Source organism: Lathamus discolor, chromosome 22 (assembly GCF_037157495.1).
Source record: "Lathamus discolor isolate bLatDis1 chromosome 22, bLatDis1.hap1, whole genome shotgun sequence".
NCBI lineage: Eukaryota > Metazoa > Chordata > Aves > Psittaciformes > Psittacidae > Lathamus > Lathamus discolor.
Genome location: NC_088905.1, coordinates 1,476,506 through 1,500,267, shown reverse-complemented (window position 1 = coordinate 1,500,267; position 23,762 = coordinate 1,476,506). Strand labels below are relative to the sequence as shown.

At 52.8% G+C, this 23,762-nt stretch overlaps 2 protein-coding genes across 7 annotated transcripts; both read right to left on the bottom strand.

Moving 5' to 3' along the window:
• Positions 1 to 835: 835 nt before the first annotated feature.
• Positions 836 to 7,892, bottom strand: C22H2orf42 (chromosome 22 C2orf42 homolog). 2 transcript variants are annotated; one of them, XM_065659262.1, is made up of 9 exons: positions 7,829 to 7,892; positions 5,787 to 6,621; positions 4,542 to 4,652; positions 4,311 to 4,418; positions 4,024 to 4,128; positions 3,150 to 3,257; positions 2,589 to 2,689; positions 2,340 to 2,499; positions 836 to 1,111 (listed from the first exon to the last, which is right to left on the bottom strand). In XM_065659262.1, the coding sequence occupies exons 2-9, from the start codon at positions 6,607 to 6,609 to the stop codon at positions 903 to 905; spliced, it is 1,725 nt and encodes a 574-aa protein (XP_065515334.1). In that variant the 5' UTR covers positions 6,610 to 6,621; positions 7,829 to 7,892; the 3' UTR covers positions 836 to 902. The 2 variants fall into 2 exon arrangements, with proteins under 2 accessions (XP_065515334.1, XP_065515333.1); XM_065659261.1 differs by lacking the exon at positions 7,829 to 7,892 and adding an exon at positions 7,629 to 7,710.
• Positions 7,893 to 8,424: 532 nt separating this feature from the next.
• On the bottom strand, positions 8,425 to 23,758 carry TIA1 (TIA1 cytotoxic granule associated RNA binding protein). Of its 5 annotated transcripts, XM_065659399.1 has the most exons (13): positions 23,567 to 23,757; positions 18,893 to 18,989; positions 18,357 to 18,455; positions 17,790 to 17,844; positions 17,586 to 17,618; positions 16,322 to 16,409; positions 12,667 to 12,742; positions 12,165 to 12,273; positions 11,316 to 11,411; positions 11,142 to 11,226; positions 10,434 to 10,557; positions 9,889 to 10,028; positions 8,425 to 9,348 (listed from the first exon to the last, which is right to left on the bottom strand). In XM_065659399.1, the coding sequence occupies exons 1-13, from the start codon at positions 23,590 to 23,592 to the stop codon at positions 9,225 to 9,227; spliced, it is 1,152 nt and encodes a 383-aa protein (XP_065515471.1). In that variant the 5' UTR covers positions 23,593 to 23,757; the 3' UTR covers positions 8,425 to 9,224. The 5 variants fall into 5 exon arrangements, with proteins under 5 accessions (XP_065515471.1, XP_065515472.1, XP_065515475.1 ...); XM_065659400.1 differs by lacking the exon at positions 17,586 to 17,618; XM_065659401.1 differs by lacking the exons at positions 8,425 to 9,348; positions 9,889 to 10,028 and having other exon boundaries at positions 10,467 to 10,557; positions 11,142 to 11,221; positions 23,567 to 23,758.
• Between the last annotated feature and the right edge of the window lie 4 nt (positions 23,759 to 23,762).

Below are 23,762 nucleotides of genomic sequence, written 5' to 3'. Positions count from 1 at the left end.
TCTGTTGCCATACCCTGCACCTGCAGGCAGCATCCTGCACCCTTCCCAGTGCATCCTCTTTCCCACATCCTTCATACCAAACCTTCCATCCTGCATCCCACATCTTCCACTCTGCATCCCTCCATCCTGCATCCTTCATACCAAACCTTCCATCCTGCATCCCACATCTTCCACTCTGCATCCCTCCATCCTGCATCCTTCGTACCAAACCCTCAATCCCATATCCCACATCTTCCACTCTGCATCCCTCCATCCTGCATCCTTCATACCAAACCCTCAATCCCATATCCCACATATTCCACCCTGCATCCCTCCATCCTGCATCCTTCATACCAAACCCTCCATCCCGCATCCCACATCTTCCACTCTGCATCCCTCCATCCTGCATCCTTCATCCCACACTCTCCATCCAGCACAGACTCACAGAATCAGCAAGGTTGGAAAAGAGCCCGGCTGGATCCAGCCAGTCCCTCAGCCTGCATCCACCCCATGCAGAAGATGGAGTCCTGGGTTCTGCTGGAGGATGGATGGGATGGGAGGGATGGAACAAGGGATGAGATGGGGTGGGGGGGTGGTGGTGGGGGGGTCCTCTCTCTGTTTTGGAGGTGGTGATGGTTTTACCATGGGCCCTGTGCTCTCACAGGGCTGCTGGTGGCCTGGACTGGGTGCCTCTCTTTCCTCCCAGGCTGTGCTGCAGGTCCTGCTGCTGGGCTCTGCAGTGTGTGGAGACCCAGGCTGGGACCCTTGGGGTCCCTTTCAGCCCCCAAACCCCCCTGGGTGAAGCCCTCCCCCCCCATCTTTCCTCCCCCATGGTGGGTGCAGGAGGCTCAGGGCATGGGGTGAGCGTGAGCTTTATTCTGTGGGGGCTCCCGTGCCCTGTCCCTGTGGTGCTGTCGGGGGGCTCACGAGAAGGGGATGGTGCTGAGTGGGGTGAGCTCCAGCCCCGGCTCCACGGTGCCCGGGGGCCGGTGCCGGGCGCTGGGCCGGGGGCTGCCATGGTGCCCGTACTGGAACTTGATGCGGAGCTCCCCGATGCGGGCCTGGGGCAGGATGTTGGGGATCCACTCGATGATGAAGGGGGTCGGCTCCTTCTGGGTGGGAGACGTGTTCCCTGGGGGGAGAGGGAGAGAGTATGGGTCCCGGTGCCCCTTGAGGTGTCGTGGTGGTGGTAGTGGTGTGGTGGTGGTAGTGGCGTGGTAATGGTGTTGCTGGAGTGGTGTTTGTACTATGGTGCTGGTATTGGTGTGGTAATGGTGATGGTGATGGTATTGGTAGTATTGTTGTTGGTACTGGTGTGGTGGTAGCGTTGGTATTGGGGTGGTGGTGGTGGAGTGGTGTTTGTGCTATGGTGTTGGTAGTGGTGTGGTAGCGGTGGTGGTATTGGTGTGGTAATGGTGTTGGTGGAGTGGTGTTTGTGCTGTGGTGTTGGTATTGGTGTGGTTGTGGTAGTGGTGGGGGTGGTATTCGTGGTAATATTGTTGGCACTGGTGTGGTGGTGTTTGTGCTGTGGTGTTAGTATTGGTGTAGTGGTGCTGGTGGTATTAGTGGTATTATTGTTGTTGGTACTGGTGTGGTGATGGTGTTGGTGTAGTGGTGTTTGCGCCATGGTGTCGTATTGGTGTGATAGTGGTGGTGCTGGTATTGGTGGTGCAGTGGTGGTGCTGGTATTTGTATTGCTGTGGTGGTGGTGCTGTGGTGTTGGGGCGGGGGTGGTTGCTGTTGGGGCGGTTGGTGTTGGTGCAGGTTCCTGGAAGCGGCTGGTGAGAGCTTTAGGGCCTTTAAGGGGTAAGAGAATGTGAGCTCCCCCTTTAATGCCGGGGGTGTCGCAGTGGGAGCCCCGCTTTGTGCAGACTGAGCCATGGGTGGCTTTGGGGTGCAGGTTTGGTGTTGCTGCAGGCTCCTGAAGCAGCAGCACAAGACCCTGGAGGGGAGGTTTGGGGCTCTTCTCCTCTGGGGGGGTGCGAGAATGGGGGTTCAGGTTGCTGGGGAGGAAGAAGAGCAAGGTCAGATTTGGGGGCTTTCTCTGGGGATGAAGGATGAGGAAATGGGGCCCCTGTGTCCCCCTTGTGCCGTGGTTTTGTGCTGCAGCTCCCTGGGGAAGGAGCCAAGGTGGAGTTCTGAGGGGCTGGGGGAGTTGTGGGGGCATTTTTCCCCCTGGGGGTGCGCATTGGTTGCCTCTGCAGGTTCTGGAGGGGAAGAGGAAGGTGGTGCCCACCCCGGCCAGGGACAGAGGAGAGGTTTTTGCTCTTCCTGGAGAACAGTGTGGGACCATCTCAGTTGTCTGAGACCATTCTGTGGTGGAGGGTAAGGGGCTGTGCCCCCCAGCCTGCCCCACTCACCCACTTTGAGGAAGGTCTGAAGCTCCAGCGGCCGGATGGGTGGCTTCTTGGGGTGCCCGTAGGCCTTGGCGATGCTCTCTACCTCCACCTTGGGGCACCTGAACACCTCGTAGGTCCCATCCTGGTTCTGGATGAAGCTGCGTGTGATCTCCAGTGGTAGCTGCCAATAGCGAGGAAAGGAGCTGGTGAGGGGCTGGGGGGGGAGTATAAGGGGTGGTGGTGGGGCTGGGGGCTGCCCCCCCGCCTTACCTCTGGTGTATCGAAGATCTGCTTGACCTGCAGCACGTTGGTGATGTGCCACGTGTACTTGGAGAAGGTGCCCAAGGGGAGAGCATCCTTACGGACAAAAGCTGCAGGGAAGGAAAAGGGTGGTGAGGGACTGGGGGGGCTGCAGCTCACTGGGACCTTGGGGTGCTCTCCTGCTCCCCTCTTGTGCTCGTGACTGCAGCTACCTGCCTTTGGCATAGAATCCCAGGCTGGTTTGGGTTGGAAGGGACCTTAAAGCTCATCCAGTTCAACCCAGGGACCCCTTCCACTGGAGCAGCTTGCTCCAAGCCCCTGTGTCCAACCTGGCCTTGAGCACTGCCAGGGATGGGGCAGCCACAGCTTCTCTGGGCACCCTGTGCCAGCGCCTCAGCACCCTCACAGGGAAGAGCTTCTGCCTTATCTCCAACCTGAACTCCCCCTGTTTCAGTCTGAACCCATCACCCCTTGTCCTATCCCTCCAGTCCCTGACGAAGAGCCCCTCTCCAGCATCCTCGCAGCCCCCTTCAGACACTGCCTTACCCGGAGCACTGTGCTCTCCCCTACCTGTGGTGGAGTTGGGCAGCCTCTTCTTTGTGCTCCCACTGGAGATCCTCTGCTGCAGCGCCTCAAAGAAAGCCTGAGGGATGTGGAACACCAGTGGCTCGGGCTTGCCTGTGTGGGTATGAATAAGAAGACAAGGGCTGAGGGCAGGGGAGAGGCAGGGCTGAGTGGGGACACAACTATTCCAGCCCTGCCAGCATCTGACCACCTTCACTGCAGAGCTCACAGCCTGCTGCTTGTGTCCTTTGCCCAAACCCTCCATTGCTGTCCTAGTATGCCTCCGTCTGCCCTGGCCTGGGGCGTGCAGTGATGGGGCCTTGTTTGCAAAGCTGGGTGGTGACAACTTCACTGTCTTTAAGAACACATCTGGGTTAGAAGTGACTCTTGGGATCATGGAGTCCAGCCCTTTACCAAGCACAGCAGGTTGGGCCTCTGCTGTCACTGCCAGCAGCGTGCTGGAGGCCAGTGATGCTCACACTGACGCGCAGCAGGATGTGTGGGTTTGCCTGGTGTGACGCTCACTGCTCTTACGGTGCTTGGAAAGGGCTGATCCCCCTCAGCCATTTCTCCCTTCTCAGCATAAACACCAGCACCAGGCTGCCAATAGTAAGTCCAAGTTAGGGAGAATGACCCAAAACAGACAGGAACTTCTCAAAGCAACTGCTTGGGCCCAGCAGTTGTTTCACAGGATCAGAATGGGTTGGAAAGGACCTTACGATCATCCAGTTCCAACCCCCTGCCATGGGCAGGGACACCTTCCACTAGAGCAGGTTGCTCAATGCTCTGTTCAGCCTGGCCTTTGCTGCCAAGAGCTTCATGATGGAGGTTGTGCATGGAAGGGAGAGGACTGATGCCCAAAGGGTCCCCAAAGCCGTACCCTCGAACTGGTAATGCATGGTTTGGTGGATGCGCTCGGTGACACTGGCCAGCCACTCCTGGAAGGAGAAGGTCACTTGGGACTCGTCCAGCAGCTGGGGACAGCCTGCAGGAGAAAGAGAATGGAGATCAGAGCCTCAGGGGTGTTAAGTTTATGGTTGGAATTGATGATCTTAAAGGTCTTTTCCAACCTAAACGATTCTATGACAGCGTGATCTGAATGGCTCCGGGCATCCACCCGGTCCTGAGTGCTCCCAGCCTCCAGTGACATGCATGGCCAAGGCTCACCTTGTCTTTTCAGTGAGGAGGAGGCAACTGCTGGCTTCTTCAGGCTGCTTCTCCTGGGGTTGCTGTGAGCCAGGTCCTGCGCAGGGAGAAGGCTGCTGGCCTGTGCCCCTAAGGGATGGATTAAGAGAGCATCAGGGCACAAGTCCAGGGGCTCCATGGGCACCCCACACAATGGCTCTTGCCTTCAGCCCACATCTTCCCCAGCCCCCAGAGCCTCCAGTTGATGCTCACCGGGTGCTGGGTCCTTTTTCCTCTTCTTGGGCTTGGCAGCAGCTGCTTCTCCACCCTGCACCAGGGACTGGGGACCACCGACCGCCTGCGGCACTGCCATCCCCTTCACACCTAGGAGAAACGCTGCTGTCCCTAAGAGCATCAACTCTGCACGCATCAGTGAGGCAGGGACATGGAGGGCTCATGTTCCCCTACCCACATCAGCAGCTGCTCCCCTGAGATGCCCCCAAACATCCTCAGAGAAGCCCTAAAGCCCTCCTAGCCTTGCAGACAAGCCTCTATGTGAGGAACATTGAGGGGAACGCAATGCCCTCATGTCACCTCTGTCACTCTCCTTGGGTGCCAAAAGACACAATGGGATTACCCAGGGGCACCTTCTGGGGTGAAGAACCCCCTGAGGGACTGCACCGCAGAGGCTCACACTGAGCTGGGCTTCCCCCAGCGCTGCTCTGGCCCAAGGGGAGGAGGACACCCAACAACCAGCTCAGAAGAGGAACTCAACTTGCCCTGAGCACAGCAAAGCCCTGGGAGATCTGCATCCATAGAACCACAGAACAGAATCAGATTGATTTGGGTTGGAAGGGACCTTAAAGCTCATCCAGTTCCAGCCCCTGCCACGGGCAGGGACCCCTTCCACTGGAGCAGCTTGCTCCAAGCCCCTGTGTCCAACCTGGCCTTGAGCATTGCCAGGGATGGGGCAGCCACAGCTCCTCTGGGCACCCTGTGCCAGCGCCTCAGCACCCTCATAGTAAAGAACTTCCTTACATCCAACCTGAACTTCCCCTGTTTCAGTCTGAACCCATCACCCCTTGTCCCATCCCTACAGTCCCTGATGCAGAGCCCCTCTCCAGCATCCCTATAGGCCCCCTTCAGACCCTGGAAGCTGCTCTGAGGTCTCCACGCAGCTTCTCTTCTCCAGGCTGGCTCCATACGGGAGCTGCTCCAGCCCCTGAGCATCCTCGTGGCCTCCTCTGCACTTGCTCCTCATCCCCACAACCGCTCTCAGGGGAGCACAGGGAGCACCCACTCTGCTTCCACACGCTGGGATCCAGGAGCAAGCTGCCACGTCCAGGAGGGATCATTCCATAAGAAGCTTTCTGCCTGCAGAGGGACGGGGCAGGAAATAAAGCCCCAGGTACGAGGGAACAGCGAGGAACCTGCCTGCGCATGAGGAGGAAGGAAGGGAGCAGGACAGAGCGAGTGGCCCCCCCAGATCCTCTGCATGTCACATCCCCCCTCACCTACCACCAGAGTCATAGGCGAGGACATCAGCAAACTCCTGTGCCAAGCTCTCATCGCTGGCAAAGGCACAGATGCAGGCGAAGAAATGAATGCAGCGCTGCGGTGCCGGCGTCTCCTCCTCACTGCCTTTGATGGGCTTTGGAGCCTGGCAGGAGCAGGAGAACCTGTGCTCTGCCAGCGTCTTGGTGCTCACCCTCTGGGCGAAGGAGGCGTGCAGGTAACCCAGGCTGTGCTTCTGGCTCGCCTTGCACTTCACCACCAGCACGTTCTTGGTGATGCGCTGCACCAGCGGCCCCGTGGGCTCTGTTGCCAGCTGCCATATGGTCTGCTTGGTCTCGGGTGAAGCCTGCATGGAGTTGAGCACCGAGCTCTTCAAGGCGAGCGGGGTGGCCTCTGTCTGGCAGTTCAGGGCCAGTTTGATGTGCTGGCACTGGTTCTCCACCACACCTTGCGTGGCTGCTTTCAGACACGACGGCACGTAGCAGCGGCCGGAGCTGAGCTGCGTGATGATGGTGCCGTCCACCGTCTGGATGGTGGTTTGGGACACCCCCAGCTCCACAAAGCACCGGTAATCCGGTCCCCGGTCCCTCTGCCTCACTGAATAGACCTGCAAGTCGGAGCCAGTGATGATCTTGACGGCGTCGACACTCGGCTGTTTGCGGGTGCTGTAGCGGAAGACGGTGCCGCAGGTCTTGTTCTTGCAGCTCAGGCCTCGCATCCCATTGTAGGTGCCGCAGCGGGGGCATTTCCGGATGCCCCGGAGCGTGGCTTTCCCCAGGTCAGACAGGAAGGAGGGGACCTTGGTCCTCACCGATGCTGGCTCCATCCTCTGGAGAACCTGGATGGGCAGAGATCAGGGAGCAGAGCGGGTAAGCAGCACAAGGAGGCAGCAGGGATGGGAGGGACAGCACCGTGAGGGTGATGTCCTCTGTCCCTGCAGTGTCAGACCCCCCGGTGGGACACAGCATCACCCTGTGTGACCAAGCACCCACCCCAACACCCATCCCCTGCCATTTCCCAGGCTCAGCACAGCAGGAGGTAAATGGGGGTGAAAAGGGAGGTTTTGGTGCATGCAAAGAGAGGTTCATCCCTGGGGGTACACGACATTAAATGAAAGATGTGGGATGCAAACAGCACTGGGGGATGCGTGACAAGGGTCTCAAAAAGACCCCGAGCAGCACTGGAGATGACAGAGCAGAAGGGATGGGGGGAAAACCCGGAGTCAATGGGGCAGGAATGGGGGGATTCCCCCCAGACCCACTCCGGTTGGGTTTCTGCACACGCTGCTCCCAACCAGGGCCAAAACCACCCCTTCCCAGGGCACTGAGCAGGGGATGTTTGTGCCGCGGACCCACATGAACCAGTTCAGGTTGAAGGGAGCTTAAAGCTCGTGCAGTGCCACGGGCAGGGACCCCTTCCACTGGAGCAGCTTGCTCCAAGCCCCTGTGTCCAACCTGGCCTTGAGCACTGCCAGGGATGGGGCAGCCACAGCTCCTCTGGGCACCCTGTGCCAGCGCCTCAGCACCCTCACAGGGAAGAGCTTCTGCCTAAGAGCTCAGCTCAGTCTCCCCTCGGGCAGGTTCAAGCCATTCCCCTTGGCCTGTCCCTACAGGCCCTTGTCCCAAGCCCCTCTCCAGGTTCCCTGCAGCCCCTTTAGGCACTGGAGCTGCTCTCAGGTCTCCCCTTCAGGAGCCTTCCCTTCTCCAGGCTGCCCCAGCCCAGCTCCCAGCCTGGCTCCACAGCAGAGCCGCTCCAGGCCTCCCCTGGGCTCGCCCCCGCAGCCCCACGTCCCTCTCGTGTCCGTTCTCACCTCCCGGTACCGGTGCCCCCCCCCCCCCCGCGCACCTCAGCGATCACCGCCACCGGGCCGCGCCGCCTCAGCACCGGGCACCTCAGCGCGGGCCGGGCCGGAACCGGCCCCAGCGCCCCAGGCCCAGCCCCCGCGCTCGGAGGCACCGGTACCGGGCCCCCCCCCCTCACCACACCGCGCCCCGCCTCCCTCCCGTGACGTCACTTCCTGCCGCCGACACCCGCTCCCGCCTTACCGGCGACGCGCACCCTCCCGCTCCTGCCCGCACCGCCGCGACGCCGGCCCGCCCCCGCCATGGCGCCCGCTCCTATTGGCCTGGGGAAGTCACGTGGGGGGGCAGAAGGGGATGCCGGGAGCTGTAGTCCTCGCTCATGCTGCCCTCCGCTGCCCCCGTGAGGCGCTCGAATTAACCGATTTCAGGCTTTTTCACCCCAAAATTACCCGAGCAGCCGCTTCGCTCCTGTTCGTTTCGGCGTGAGGAAAGCGCGGGTAAGACCAGAAAACACACACAGGCCGCCAGGTTTGGTGGGGTTTGCCTCGTTTTTGGTGTTTTTCTCCTTTCTTTGGGTGTTTTTTGGCGTCTTGCTGGAGTCTGGTCAAGAGGCCAGAAAAAGCCATTTTTAGCCTCTAAAAAGTGCCAAAAACCAGAGCTTTGGTCACTTTCCTCTACTAAGGGCAGTTTTATACCATTCTTCAACACTAAGCAAGGAGGAACACTGCTCCCAGTGCACATATTCAACATCCAGGGGCCAGAAAAGGCAGTATTTGAGGCAGAAATCACACAGACAGGACTCCATGTCCCACCTTTTAAAGAAGGAGACGTACAAATGGTTGTGCAAAACCTTAATTTGCTAAAATATTTTACAGAACCGGTACATGTCAATGTAGAAATCAGTAAAAAAGAACCCAACCAATAAGGAAACCAAGACCCTGCCTTCGTGATAGAGTGAAAACAGGAGTTCTGCTGTCCCTTGGTGCTGAGCTGAGGCTGAGCCCACCCTGAAAGACACTGAGCTATAAAAATGATGTAAATCAATAATTTAGCATCCAAACAATAACCCCCAGTGTAACAAAAGTGGAGGGACGGAGGCTTTGTACAAGAGGGGTGTTTAAAAGGCTTCAGGATCCACACGCTTTTGGCTTGTGTTTGTTAAGGATGGGTTTTGTACAGCGGTTTATAATACACTGGTGGGAAGCGCTGGGAAGGCCAACGGAACGTGCTGCTTCCCAGGAAAGCCAAGAAAACCACCCAAGAAACCCCCCAAAAGGGTTCAACATTGTGCAATGTGCTGCCCCCCGGTCCTGGTGGCACTTAGTCCCTGCGGTCGGCTGTGTTTCCAAACCCGCAGGGGTTTAAGAAGCACAGAAAGGAGGGAAAAGAAGGCAAAAGACGGCGGCTATCCAGCATCTCGTGTCGTGGGTTTCTCGTTTGGTTTTTAAACAATGGGGATGATAATTTCAGGATCAAAAAAATGCTGTTTTGTGGGGTTTTTTTCCTTTTTCTTCCCTCCCCCCCCCCCCCAACCCCCTGTTTCTCCTCTTGCTTAAATAAATACATGGCATCCAGCGCTCGATGGGATAAATCCTGGTGGTGACAGACACCTCTGGGAGTCTCCCGGTGCTCTCCTCCCTCACGGTGTTTCAAACCCTGCCACGCGGTATCCCGTCTGGTTGGTGATCATGCTCCCGTTCTGCCCCTGTGGTGGCTGCACGCTGTAGTTAGCGCCCATCCACGGTGCTGAAGACTGTGTCTGGCTGTTGGGGAAACAGTTCCTTAGGAGACGAGGTGGTAATGAGGGAGAAGGGAATGCAGAATAGAGGGGGTGTGGATCCAAATCCCATCCCAAATCATCATATATCTGAAATCGAACCACCAGTGTCTGAAGGGGGCTACAAGGATGCTGGAGAGGGGCTCTGCATCGGGAACTGTAGCGATAGGACAAGGGGTGATGGGTTCAAACTGAAACAGGGGGAGTTCAGGTTGGATCTAAGGCAGAAGCTCTTCCCTGTGAGGGTGCTGAGGCGCTGGCACAGGGTGCCCAGAGAAGCTGTGGCTGCCCCATCCCTGGCAGTGCTCAAGGCCAGGTTGGACACAGGGGCTTGGAGCAAGCTGCTCTAGGGGAAGGTGTCCCTGCCCGTGGCAGGGGTTGGAGCTGGATGAGCTTTAAGCTCCCTTCTGTGGTTCTCAGTAATAAAGCACAAGGTGTCTTGGCAGTTTGTGTACTGCTACGGACCTGGAATATCACCTCCCCCAAGAAGGGAAACCCCCCCTCACACAAAGCCCAAGTAACTCACCTAAACCCCTGCTGATTCCATGCTTGGCTGTACACACCATAGGCAGGGACCTGCCAGCCGTTGGGCACGTACTGCCCGATCTGGGCACTGCCGTACCACTGCCCCCACTGCCCATACGCCGGTGGGTAGCTCACTTGGCTCTGCAAGGGGAGAACACCCGGGTGTTAGGTGGTGGTCTGTGTCAACTGGTGGGACTCACACACCCCAGAGACCCTTTCTGAGGGGGGCTGGCTGCTACAATGACACCGGAACAGCCACAGAGATGGGTTCTTTGTTGGACATCCCTCTTGAATTCATTTACCAGCCAGGTTTGGAGCAAGCTGCTGTAGTGGAAGATATCCCTGCCTGCGGCAGGGGGTTGGAACTGGATGTGCTTTGAGGCCTCTTCCAACCCAAACCAGTCTGGGATTCTGTGATTCCATGATATAAGCCATAGGTGACATGCACTGTCTCAACTCCAACTGGCACACAGATGGATTTTACAGCCCCTTAATGGGTTTCTAGCAAAGACTCACGAGCAAGGCCCACAGTGTGGAAGTCCTGACCTGCTGGACTGGATTGATCATGTCTGGTGTCTCCTTGCCCCAGTAGCACTTCACTACGTGTCCTTCAATAGTCGTCCCATTGACGGACACAATCGCATGCGCGGCGCTCTCGTGGGAATTAAACCTGTTGAACAGAAGTTATGCCAACATAAACCACCACCTCCACGTGTAACTGCCAGCAGGAATGCCCAGACAGATCCACTTGGATCTGGGATGTGATGAACACTACCCCGGACACAGAATCCTTATCCCATTCCCTCCATGGTGGTGATGGGGATTATGAGGCCTTTTTCCCTGTCTCAGTGTTGGTTTTCCTGCATCATTGTCATAACCATCCCTAAACAAATCAGGAAATCTGGCAGCAAGGGGAGTAAATCAGTTCACAATTGGGTTTTATTATCTGGAGCCTCAACAACAAAGAGAAGATGCTTCAGAGAAAGCCTCTCAAGCTTGACTGTCTGCCCCTACTGTGAAATCACACCCAAGGAACAGACAGATCCCATGCATGGAGGGCTCTTCACCAGTTTAGACTGGGCCAAGAGGTTTTCTTTACTGGTGCCACAAGCCCTAACTCCCTCCCCTCAGATGAGGCTGCTGTCCCAGAAAGCTGCTGTGAAGCTTTCACACCCACCCACCCATGCACCACAGCACCAAAACGTGTGATACCATCATTGCCATCACCTTCATCCACCCACATCCTTTGCCTACCGTACGAAGGAGTAGCCTTTATCTGGGAAGACTCGGATTTCCATAATCTGCCCGAAGGGAGAAAAGGTCTGGCGCATCAGCTGCTCTGAAGCAGGAAGAAACAGAGCAGCAAAGTGAGGTGACTGTGGTGTTATTCACCATGCTCCATGTGACTGCAGTGTGAAGGCACAGTACCTGTGAGCCCCGAGGTGACACCTCCACAGTACACGGTGCAGTTGCTCGGGCTGGACTGATTGACCACATCGTCGTAAGACAGTTGTTTGGCGTTTGCTTAAAGAAGATTTTACAGAGCTTTTTAGTGGATCAGACAGACATTATGTAGGAATCCTAATCCTGACCAGAGCCAGATGTGGAGCGTGACCTGCCAACACCTATCAAGTAGGTCCCATACACCTAATTTAGGATCTCTCCAGTGAAATTTGATGCAGTCCCTCTTTGTGTCAAGGCCTAAAAGCAAGGGAATGGAGTTACAAAGCCAGAGTCGTCCTGCACAGCTGGAGGTTGGCCAAGACATGAATAAGGGAGAATCATGGAATCAACCGGGTTGGAAAAGAGCTTTAAGCTCATCCAGTCCAACCATTCCCAGCACTGCCAAGGCCACCACTGACCCATGGCACTGAGGGTGTGTGAGCACTTGCAGGGCCGGTGCCTGCAGCCCTGCCCTGGGCAGCCTGTTCCAATGCCTGAGCACCCTCTGGGGCAGGAATTGTTCCTCAGCTCCATCTAAACCTGCCCTGGTGCAGCTTGAGGCCGGCTCCTCTCGTCCCACCCCTTGTTCCTTGGGAGCAGAGCCCAGCCCCTCCTGGCTCCATCCTCCTGGCAGGCACTTGTAGGGAGCCATCAGGTCCCCCCTGAGCCTTCTCTTCTCCATCTGAACCCCCCAGGTCCCTCAGCGGTTCCCCATCACCGCTGTGCTCCAGGCCCTGCACCAGCTCCGCTGCCCTTCTCTGGCCCCGCTCCAGCCCCTCAATGTGTCTGTTGCAGTGAGGGGCCCAGAGCTGAACACAGGATTTGAGGACCTACATTCATATGTACTCTTTGGAGCTGGAGGTTTTCTCGTCGCCCAGTTCGTTCTGATTTGCCTTCCACCAAGCCACTGACCACCCATCTGCTGAATCGCGTTCTCTGCGTCCTGTCCATGAGAGGGAGAGAAGAAAACCTGTTGTTGACATCTCTTCCTTTTGTGATAGAGCCAAACTAATGACCCTCCTTGACAACTGTGACGTGCTGGAAGAAATCCTATTTCAAAGGAAGCAGACTTCAGCAGGGTGAAGGACATGGCGAGGCCTAAGACCCTCTTCACTGTCACTGTCACCTCAGTCCACCATCCATTTGGATGCCCCTTGTGTTTAGAAACACTAAAGCAGCAGTAGAGCACTGTGACAAAGAGAGAAAAGCATTCTCCTTGCAGGCAGGGAAACCAGCTATGGACATGGATTGGGACCAGGCACAATCCCTCCCCATAATGGCTGCTGAAAATCACTGCCTGCTTTCTGGGGACACTGGAGCCCATGCTGCAGCTTACCCATTTATTGAAGAAGGAGACGAAGCCATATCCTTTAGATTTCCCCGTTGCCATGTCCTTAACCACACGTGCATCTCTAAAAAGCAGAAACAAGACCCAGGTCAGCGCCTTCACCACCAGAGCCTCCTAAAAACGACAACCTGAGTCACACCCCTACACCTTATCTTCATGTTTCACCTTTACTAAGGTCAACTGCTTATTGCACCAGCAACACAGTCAAAGCAAAAGGCTTCTTTTCTACACAGAACTTTACGAATGCTTTGGCAGGTAGTAGCAAAATTAAACTTAAATGGTGTAAACATGCAAATCAAGAGCTTCTCTAATGTACTTTACAACAGTTGGCCCCCGCTTCAAAATGCTTTTACAGACTGTTAAAGACACAAACCACGGTCAAAGCAGCTACTCCAAAGAATCACTTTACAGCACGTAGCTAACATTAGCTCAAGGGCTCTCTTTAATCATGCAATCTTTAAATGCGCTATTCATTTGCCAACACATTTCTACCTTCTAATTCAAAGTATTAAATAGAAAAAAATGAAGAAAAGATAGGAATTAAAAGGCATACGTCGCCTGTTAACTGAATTCTTTAATTTTCTCGGGTCAATTCGTTACCCCCTTTTTGGCCTGTGGGCAGCTGTAAATTTTGAGAGATTGACATTTTCAGAAATTATTGAAGAAAAAAAAAATCAAAACACTGAAACATTCATGTCTTAAAAGAGAAAAAAAAAACAAAAAACAAAAGAGAACACTACATATCAGACATCATTTAAAGTGCATTTGTACAACAGCAATCATACAGGACTGATCGGAAACTACGAGAGAGAAGAAGGGGAACAAATAAAGAAGGAAAGAAAGAAAAGGGAAAAGAAATAAATGAAAGTTTATAAAAGTAAATAAGAAAACTACAACGTTTGTCCACTGTGAACTGTAGCTTGTAGTTAGCCATGGCAATTCTGTCCATTCTTCAGAGACACTCTGCAAAATAACCAGAGCCCTATTATTTGAGATTGAGTTAAAAAGAGAACCCAGCTACAAGAGCTAAACCCCACTCCTGGAATGCCACTCTACCCTGTTTCTCAGGCAATCTGTGGACACGTCAGCCAAGGGGCGAGATCCTCTTGTGTACCACAGGCCACCCTCTCCTCCCCTCCTCTGCCCCACATAGACAGGCGTGAAAAGAACGGGAACAACATAAAACCAGTCAGAAAGTCATGCAATGTCATTTACTGTTTAAAATAATGGGGGGGGGAGGGGGGGGGGGCAGAGAAACTATAGTGTTAACATGTGCACAATGTTTAGCATTCAGAGACTGGCAAGAAAAGTCACAATGAAGAGGTTTGTTATGCTCAGGGTGGAGGGTTTAAGCTTTTCTAAGCCTTATGGTAACTGGAAATGCTGCATCTTAAGTCTAATTCAGCCCATAGCACTGACACCATCACCAAAGGCCCCCAGGAAAATACTTCACCCAGAGCTACAGCAGAAATGCTCTTTCCCTTCTCTTGGTGAGATCCCCATTGCCCCTTCCCCCTGTCTTCTTCCCCCTTTCCTGGGTTAGGTTAGAATTTGCGTCATAGGCTACAAATAGCCTGAGAAAAGGCGCTCTGCTTATCTTAGCTGGGTTTGCTCTGAAGAGCCTATAGAGGGAGAGGGGGGAAAAACTCATCTCTACTTACCCTCAACTGAAAACGTTGAAAATAAAGACTTGAGAACAAGTGAAAACATGCGTACAGCAAGCATAAAAGGAAACCACAATGAAAGTGTGCTTTTACAGTGATTAAAAACCCCCAGATGCAAAGAATTACCAACAGGTCTTATGGGCTAATCATGCAGTAGTTCAACCACGGTGTCATTAAGAGAACAAAAAGCTGAGTTTAGCACCAACAATGTTAACAAAAATAGTAATGAAAGAAAAAATGATCAGGAAATATTCCATTAGCACCACATTTCCAGAAACCAGGCACTGATGAAGAACAGGAAAAGTCAAGTAGCTTCATTCCACCACTTAAGAGACAGTAGCAATGTTTTTCCTGGTTAAAATTGAACAAGTAGAAAATCTTTGGCTTTATTTAACCCCTTGCTCTTGGAACAAGAGTTCTAAAGAGTCATTGCAGGGCTAATACTTAAACTGCTGCTTTTGGGGGAGGAAAAGAACTTGAGTTTCACTTTGGAGAGTCAGGTTGAGGCAGGGCAAGCCACAAGTGCCCCACCATAAGCAAGAGCATCACTCCCCCTTCCCTGTCACCAGCATGTAGCAACAGCTCTGTATCCAGAAAGCTCTGCTAGAAAAGATGGGACGAGTGCCACAGCCCCACAAATCTGGACCACGGGCTGATGCTCACTGTGATTTCATACTCCCCCAGCCAACATTCAGCTTTGCTTTGGGCTCAGGAGGGGGTTTGGGGTTTTTTGGGGGTCATTTGTTAAGGGTGACTGTCCATTGAACCTCAGACACCCAGTGCTGGCTCAGGCAGGGGAAACTCTCTCACAGCTCCACCGCAGTCCCACCTATTCCTGTCTCCCTCTCACACTCATTCCAGCAGCTCAGCTCGACTTTAGAGCCCCTCATCCCTTCCATCCAGACTACATTTGGCCAGAGGATAAAGTGACTCTCCTTAGGAGTCCAACCCTCTGCACTTCCTAGATGACAATTACAAAAGATGCAGTTAAGCATTATAGTTGTCTGAAGCAAGTCACATTCAGATCACATTTTGTTTTCAAAACCTTATCATAAGAGGAAATCAAGCTGGCATTACAAGAGTAATACACTGGGCTCTGAGGGGGAAAAAAGACAAACAAAAAACAAACTTACTTCAATTAAATGTTCACTACCCAACACTCCAAAGCACTCTATGTTCTCTTACATCACCATCAAGAAACTTCAATGTCCAGTACAGACAACACTACAAGGAAAATTAATGGTTTACGTTTGGAGGATGGAATGAACGAACCGCTCCTTACTCAGCTACACCCTCAATACAACAAACTGGCAGGTGGAGACCTGTGAGCACCATTCCCCCTTTGCAACACATTCACTCGCTACACCATCACTCAGCACTGCTGGGATGAGGGCAGCTCCTTGACCCGAGATGCCCCATGGCTTTGGCTGAGCCCTTCGGGTCAAAGGCTTACACTGACCCAGCGCCAAATGCTTTGAGGCCGCTCTAACTGCAGCCTCCGGGTGCCCCAATGAGTCTGGTGCTAAAAAAGGTTCATTTTGTGGGAAATGGGAATTAAACTTGGCTACGGGTGGCTGGCACACCACGGCTAACAAAGAAGCTAAAGCCTCACACAACGTGAACGTGGACACGGACTCGGTCACAGACTGTACAGCGTGGTGCTGATGTGATCACCAAGAGGGGAATGCAAACCCCAGGTTTAGGAGTCAGGTTGTTTTGGCGTTGCTTTGCCAGATGAGGCAAGGAGTATAAAACCAAAGCAAGTTGGATGCAACCTGTCTAGGAAAGCAGAACAAACTACTCTAAAGGCTTTGGGTTCCAGGTCCCGGCCTCACACCCGACCGTTCACACTCAAGCCGCTGGATGAAGAGGTGAATCCTGCACTGCACCAACTCTCCTGTTTTACTTACTGAAACATAAGGCTGCCTCCATTTAGGAGAGAGAAACTTTGACTTCATCTGCCCTAAGAAACGACTTACGATATTCTTCCAAACGGTGCGAAAGCTGCTTTTATGTCTTCGGTTGTAATTTCAGGGCTGAGGTCTCCGACAAAGACATGGAAATGGTCTTTCAGGGCAAAAAGAGACAAAAAAAGGAATTTTAATGTTTGAAGGCGACACCTGAACACGCTTCCCAGCTACTATTGACAACTACATGAAGACTGGCGTTTACCATGAAAAAAGTTTAATGCTATTCCTAAGAGATCCTTTGCTTGGCAGTGCTAAGCCAGGGATTTTAAGGCTACTACAGTGACACGTGGCATTTATGGCTTGTGTTTTACAAACTGCTTTTCAGAACAACCAGCTTTTACTGTACAATCTTAAACTATTCTTTAGTCTTAAAACTACTGAATGTGTCAAGACTACAGGAGGATCTTTCTCTCTGTACACTAGTGTTATGCTTCGACAAGGCAGGAGATTCAAACAGGTTTCAGGATAGGGGTAACTTTTGTTCCAGAGCATTTTGAACCCGGCCACAATGTCTAGGTTAACACCAGAGGTGAAAGAAGAAGAACTCAAAAAATGACCTTGCATTGCCAACAGTTTGCTGTCAAAAGAAGTTTGAGTTCTCAAAAGCCAAAAGTTTTGGCTGCCCAGCCAACACACCATGGGAATTCAATGGCTGTGAATCCAGGAGTGAACTAAGACTGAAAGTAAGGGAATGGAAACAGAAACCCCTTCAATTTGGATCAGAGCCATAAAAAACATGCACTAAAGCAAACCTAAAGTCCTGCATCTAAGGTGTCTTCCACTACAATCAGCACGTCAAACATTATCCTAGTGATACACAGACTTCTTTGTACCACGGCAGGTACAAAACTCTCCAGCCTGCTCAGACGCTGATGTAGGTGAGCCAAACTGGCCTATGGAAATTCAAAGCTGGCCAGGAAAAGCAGCAATCCACAGGCTTGCTGTGAGCAATGGAACTCGATTTTGGAAGTCTAGATACTCCTGAGGAGCCTGTCTGCAGGAGCACACACCTCACAGGGAGCCAGCTGCCCCAACAGCAGGGGATAAGGGGCTTTGTGGCTTTAACTACTACACTCAGAACGAACTGCTAGACATTAGCACCAGAATGGAACAGCGGACACTAAATTGCTCTCTGATACTACAGGGAAATGAAAAGGAAGTCTTTCCATAAAACAAAAGAAAGTAATTAGGAACAAAACCCCCATAGAGAGCTTCAGGTGGTTAGTGAACACCCTGGCGACATTTCATTTTATGTTTAAGAAGACACAATTACCTTGTGAACGCTGTGTGCTGACAACGGTACTACCTGATGACAAAGATTAGATTTGTTCTTAAGTTTATTAACACAAACACATTCAATAATATCTTAGGATTATAATCAAAACATTACTGTTTCTAATTGTAGGATGCTTACTGCTTATGTTTAAAAGCTACTCATAGAAATCAAGTATGTACTCAAAGCACAAGCAACACTTACTGCTGGTATCTTTCTTCTGGCTGCTGGGGGTCGTCGCCCAGTTGACTTTAACCTCCTGCAAGCATTAGTTGCTCATGTTAGATCAAGCAAATCCCAGCTAAGCTCAGACACCCCCAGCACTTTGTTCTGATGCTACAGGGGCACCAGAACCTGTGAAGTTTGGGGTGGAAGCTCAAGTTTAAGATGTAGTTCTTGGGAGAGGGTTTGTTCTGCCAGGCTGTTTCACTGGTTAAAAGCAAAGACAGGAAGCAGACTTGTTCTGGAATTTGGTTTGGCTGGGTGGGTTTTTTGCAGGGGGAGAGGGAACATTATGCTGATAAGCTTGATAACTCTGATAAGAGTTAAAACACTTGTTGCACCCCCTGTCTCTAGTTTTACATCCCCACCTCTGTGTTGTTCTTCCTATAACAGTCTCAACAGCTTGCTCTCAGTCGTGTCACGTTAAGCCCTCTGCCCAAACCAAGTGCCTAATATTTGCAGTGTATCCACTTTGTCTCAAGCGGTATTTCACCCACACCACCTGAGACAGCCTGTTCTTCAACTCACCCTGTAGACATGACAGCTTACCTTACCCATTATCTTCCGGCCATTCATAGCAGCCAGTGCTGCAGCCGCATGCCGATGCTCATAGAACTCCACAAAGCAGTATGGATCGTTTCCAGCTGTCTGATAAAAGACACAAACAAAGGATTATTGATACAACCCTCTTCCAACTCTCACTGTTCTACTCAGCTCCTTATTCATTACATCTAAACAGCTCAAAGAGGACAGGCCTTCTTACTTTAGACACCAGTGAGTGCACTAATGATGCTCCAGGAAGTTTCAATTCTGCTTTAGAAAGGTTAAAGTATGGCAACAAATTTTGTCAATCTCCTCTATGACACCCACATGCATGAACATCTTCATTCCTTCTCACAATATCCACCCATCCTTACTTTTAACATCAGACACAAGGCAGAAATGATGGCAAAAGGACATGACTGTGATCTCCAGCCCTATTACATCCCATTAACTGTATTTCCAGTGGAATTCCAAAACATGCGTGCATAGCCCAAGGCCATGAGCTGCGAGAAGCATGAAACCCATTAGGTGAAGGCTCTTACATCCATTATCATTTTGCAGTTTTTGCATGGTCCAATCTGGCTGAAGAGCTGGAGGATGAGCGCTTCAGTCACATCTCTTGACAGGTTCCCCACGTATCTATGGGAGCAAACACAAAAGTTAGAAGCCATCCTCGAGTCTGCTCATCAGTAACTGAGCAAACATGGCCCAACGTTGCTCCCCCAACACCCAACCCATGAGGTTAGGGTGCTGACATGAAGTGTGTGGTGGGATTGCACCCTGAGTTGTGGAGCAACTGGGCACAAATGGCCTGGTGACAGTGGGTGGCACAGTGCCTGTCCTCAGCCCTTGGTCCTACCCAAGGTCTGAAACTGCACCCTGGTTCAAAGCCAGATGTGGACACCTCAACCTACAGATGCATTTCCACCTCTAGGAACAGCAGTTCTGATAAACCCATGGAGTCATTGTTCCCCAAATGCTACCTCCCCAGCTGCCTAAGCAGCTTGATCTTGTGTTTAGCAAGCACAGGAGAGGAGACTGGGTCAGTTCCTTTTAAAGAAGGATTCACCATCTGAAAGCATTACATCTGCCTGAGACAACCAAGCTCAAGTGTAGGCATTCCCCCATCCTCCTCCATTTGAAAGCAACAGCCTCCGCAAGCACAGCCCCGCTCTGATTTGGGACGCTGGCATCCTGGGCCATGAAAACTCCTCCTCAATCCACAAGTGCGGTTGTTTTTGTTGTTGTTGTTAAGCCCAAGTCACGAGAGTTTTAAAAAAAGCACCCAGAGAAACCTCAGCTCCAAAGGTGGGGCAGCACCTTTCCACAAAGGAACGTTCTGTGGTGAACCGCGGCCTCTGCAACCAGAGCCCCGGCCAAATCCTGCTGCTGGAGCCACGTCAATAAAGCAGCAATCCTCCCTGTCTCCATGCAAGAGCTGCAAATTTTGTTGTCAGAAAACAACAAGGCAGCAAATCATGGGACTTGCTGCACTGCTCCTGTTGACAGACGGGCCTGAACAGCCTTCATGAAGAGATTGGTGTGCTCCAATGTTGGGTTGAGGAAGACAGAATGGGGGAACAGGACACACAGCCAAAGGCTTTCAGTCAGAAATGACCCTGTATTAGTAATTGAACAACTGTTTTAGGTAGGAGTCAGAGCTGTTCTGTTTCTTGAAGTCCACACACCAGTATCAGATCTTCACGAGCTTCCTCTCACTCACAAAGCAAGTAATTACTGCACTTCTGAGGAGGTTTCCCTAAACAGAGGAGGGTTTAATGTGCTTCATTAAGGTAATTAACTTTGTGCTTGATAACACCAGGATACTCTAGATATTCTACGCTGCCATCAAGTTCAATTGAGTCATAACTCATAATTGAGACAACTTATTTTCTCTTTTTTAAAACAACTTAGCACCATTTGGATAATGAATAAGCCACTAAAGCGAGGAGAGTCTCAAGTGACCTCCCAGGTCTAAGTTTATTAACGGTTTATTTGTAGCTGAGCTTTACCTACACAGGAACCTTTGCACTCATGCTGGAGTTTCACCCTGATAATCAGACAGGCATCTCCTGAAGCATTCCCCATCTTAATGCTGGATTTGGCTGGAAAAAACAGGATTTAGGGAAGTGACCTCTGACAGCCCCAGGAACGTCTGCATGGCCACACCTTCCAAAATGCACTCCTCAAAATAATGGCAGCAAGGTATCTGTGTGCACCCACACAGAGAATGTGTAACTGCGTAGCAGAACCATGCCATCAACCAGGTTGGAAAAGAGCTTTAAGATCAGAGTCCAACCATTCCCAGCATTGCCAAGGCCACCACTGACCCATGGCACTGAGGGTGTGTGAACACTCGCACGGACAGTGACTGCAGCCCTGCCCTGGGCAGCCTGTTCCAGTGCCTGAGCACCCTCTGGGGCAGGAATTGTTCCTCAGCTCCATCTAAACCTGCCCTGGTGCAGCTTGAGGCCGGTTCCTCTTGTCCCATCCCTTGTTCCCTGGGAGCAGAGCCCAGCCCCTCCTGGCTCCATCCTCTTGTCAGGCACTTGTAGGGAGCCATCAGGTCCCCCCTGAACCTTCTCTTCTCCATCTGAACCCCCCAGGTCCCTCAGCCGTTCCCCATCACCGCTGTGCTCCAGGCCCTGCACCAGCTCCATTGCCCTTCTCTGGCCCCGCTCCAGCCCCTCAATGTCTCTCTTGTAGTGAGGGGCCCAGAGCTGAACATGGGATTCAAGGTGTGGCCTCACCAGCGCCCAATGCAGGGCCACAGTCCCTGCCCTGGCCCTGCTGCCGCATTGGTGCTGATCCAGGCCAGGATGCTGGGGGCTGCCTGGGCACAAGCTGCTCATGTTCAGCTCCATCAATCAGCATCCCCATGAGCACCTTTTCAGCCACTCTTAGATGTGAGCTACTCACTTCTACACAAAGCTGACAAACTCCAACAAAGTCCTGCCATACTGTCAACCATGCCAAGATGGAAAAAACAGAGCTGTAGCTCCCCAAACAACAATCCCTTGCTATTTCCTCCGATGGACTCTCTCCATGCCATGCTCAAGCTGTTTGGCCACCTTAAGCCTGCCATAGAGCTCTGTTGTGGCTCTCCTTCCCTATAGCTGACACAGGGGCAGGGTCCAGCACACCCGGACCTTGGCCAGGACCAGTTACACAAGAAATCACTGGGTGCTGAGGTGACCCTGCCAGCTAGAACAGGAGATCTCTCCTGTGTGGCATTCCTGTCGTCTCCTGCACCTTTCCCGTCCCTTTCTCCCCTGCTAATTGGATTCTCATTAATAAGCCAGCCAATGTTGCTTTGAAACCATGCTATACAAGGCAAACTATGCAGACAACTCTATTTATTCACTGCACAGTGAATACATCTTCTTGAGAAGTAATATCAGACTAGTGGATGTTGGCACCTCTGCATCTTTTAGACATACAGGGTAAATGAGAAGTGTTCTGCAAGCACCTATGTGTCAAACACAAACAGGAGGTCTCTGTAAATTCAAAAACACTGTCTGCCCTGTAACTGCTCTTCAGATTCATAATCTCAGCCGTTGAAAAGCAGCTTTCAAGGAAGGTAACGCGCCACATGAACATGGGCTGCCTATCCAGGAAATCATTTACATGAGCAGTACAGCTCCTGAAACACCAAGGCTCTAACGTCCCCCTTCAAAGAAGGTGATGCAGAAACAGCAAATACTTTCAACAACATCCAGAACCTGCTCTGGAAAAACGACTTAAAAGGTGCTAAAGGAAAAGGCACGTGGTTTGCAGACCACTCTGGCGGCCCCTCACAATGCTGCATCCAAGGAAGGAGCCCTGTAACCCACATCCAGACGGGGTTTCTTTAGCACTACAGATGGGAATCCTCACACGAGCAAGTACCTCACCCACACTACAGAGCAAAGCTGGAAAAACATCACTTTTAGATGCACTTTCTTCCTTCAAGCTGCTCTTTCCCAACCCCATCTGTGACATTCAGCTCATGACAATGCCTCCATACGACTGGAGAAAGTCACTCGGAGCGATCCAAAGGAGCATCATTCTGGGTCCATTGCTCCATATTCAGCTCATACGTGTTTGTGCAACGAGCCACACGTGCTCCAGGACAGATAACTCCTTCCCTTGAGCAGACCACTTGGCTCCAGACAACGGCTTCATTGGGACAGGGGGACAAACACGTTCCTAAATCAACATGCAGCTATGCAAACAGGTCTCACCGTGTTTGCAGACACCAAGAATAGCTCCCGAAAGGCACACACCAGAAAGACAACGGGATTGTAAACGCAGGGAGCGTGTAGCACTGGGGGAAGCCTGGACCAGAGGAGCTGGCTTAAGTCACATAAGAGCCTTGTTTCACTGCACTCAGCCACGTCATTGAGCAGCCCTTGGGGTAGATGCAGCCGCTGTCCAAAGGCAGAACTTTCCTCTCACCATGGAAAACATCCCATCTCCTTCCTGTCCTTCCTCCCCATAGCTCCAGCACTGAAACAGACAGCAAAGCTTATACAGAGGTGGAACAGAAACACACTAGGCCGGGATTTCCTGCTCTCAACACGGGAAAGCCATCTGAGAGGCACACAGAGCCAGGATGTGCCCATTGCCTTTCAAACACCACTTGGAAAGCCCAGATCCCTTGACAGCAGCAGGCGTCTGCCCAAGACCGACACAGAAGTTGCTTGTAATTAAAGCAATTGATAACTTTAACACATCGAGGAGCTGCCCTGCAGCTACGATGAGCTCTTTGGGAAGTAACGTGCTCGCAGGGTGCTTTAAACACCCGCTTTCATGGGCAACCCCCGTTCACTTCCATGGAGCTGCTGACCCAGGCTCCGGCTCCGAGCCCAGGGCACCCCCCACCCCCCTGCTGAGCCGGCAGTGAAGGAAACGGTGAAATTCCGCCAGATCCTCGCTAAAACGTGCCTGGAGCGAATACCGAGCGGGATAAACGTGTCCCAAGCCCCCTTCCCTCCACATGGGAGCCCCGGGAAGGGGGGGCTGGAAGAGGGGAGCACCACTGGGAAGCAAGGCAGGGAACGGGAATAGCGGGACTGTGTCCCAGCACTGAAGGCGGCTGAGGAGCCGCCGCTGCCCCGCCGCGGAGGCCCGACCCCGCCGGCCGGGCCGTGAGGGGAGCGTGTGTGAGGGGAGCCCGGGCCGCCCCTCCCCGCAGGGCCGGGAACAATGGGCGGTCTCGCCCCTTCCCCACTCACAGGGTCTTGGGCATTTCATCCTCCATGGCACCGCCCGGCCCAGCTCCTCACGCCGAGCCGCGGCCCCGCCGCCCCGTCAGCGCCCCGGGCAGCCCGAGCGCCGCCGAGCCCGAGCGGCGGACAAAGCCCCCGCCGCTCCTCGCAAGATGGCGGGCGAACGGGCCCGGCCGGCCGAGAGGGGGCGGCAACACGCATG

What these genes read in the sequence shown, in the direction of transcription:
- C22H2orf42 (XM_065659262.1), bottom strand. Translation starts at nt 6,609, where the DNA reads ATGGAGCCAGCATCGGTGAGGACCAAGGTCCCCTCCTTCCTGTCTGAC. An exon ending in GAAAAAGGACCCAGCACCCG is followed by an intron (nt 4,419 to 4,541) that starts GTGAGCATCAAC and finishes TCCATCCCTTAG; the next exon opens with GGGCACAGGCCAGCAGCCTT. An exon ending in GCTGCCCAACTCCACCACAG is followed by an intron (nt 2,690 to 3,149) that starts GTAGGGGAGAGC and finishes CCTTCCCTGCAG; the next exon opens with CTTTTGTCCGTAAGGATGCT.
- TIA1 (XM_065659399.1), bottom strand. Translation starts at nt 23,592, where the DNA reads ATGGAGGATGAAATGCCCAAGACCCT. An exon ending in ACTGCAAAATGATAATGGAT is followed by an intron (nt 18,456 to 18,892) that starts GTAAGAGCCTTC and finishes GTCTTTTATCAG; the next exon opens with ACAGCTGGAAACGATCCATA. An exon ending in CCAGAAGAAAGATACCAGCA is followed by an intron (nt 17,619 to 17,789) that starts GTAAGTGTTGCT and finishes CTTTGTCATCAG; the next exon opens with GTAGTACCGTTGTCAGCACA.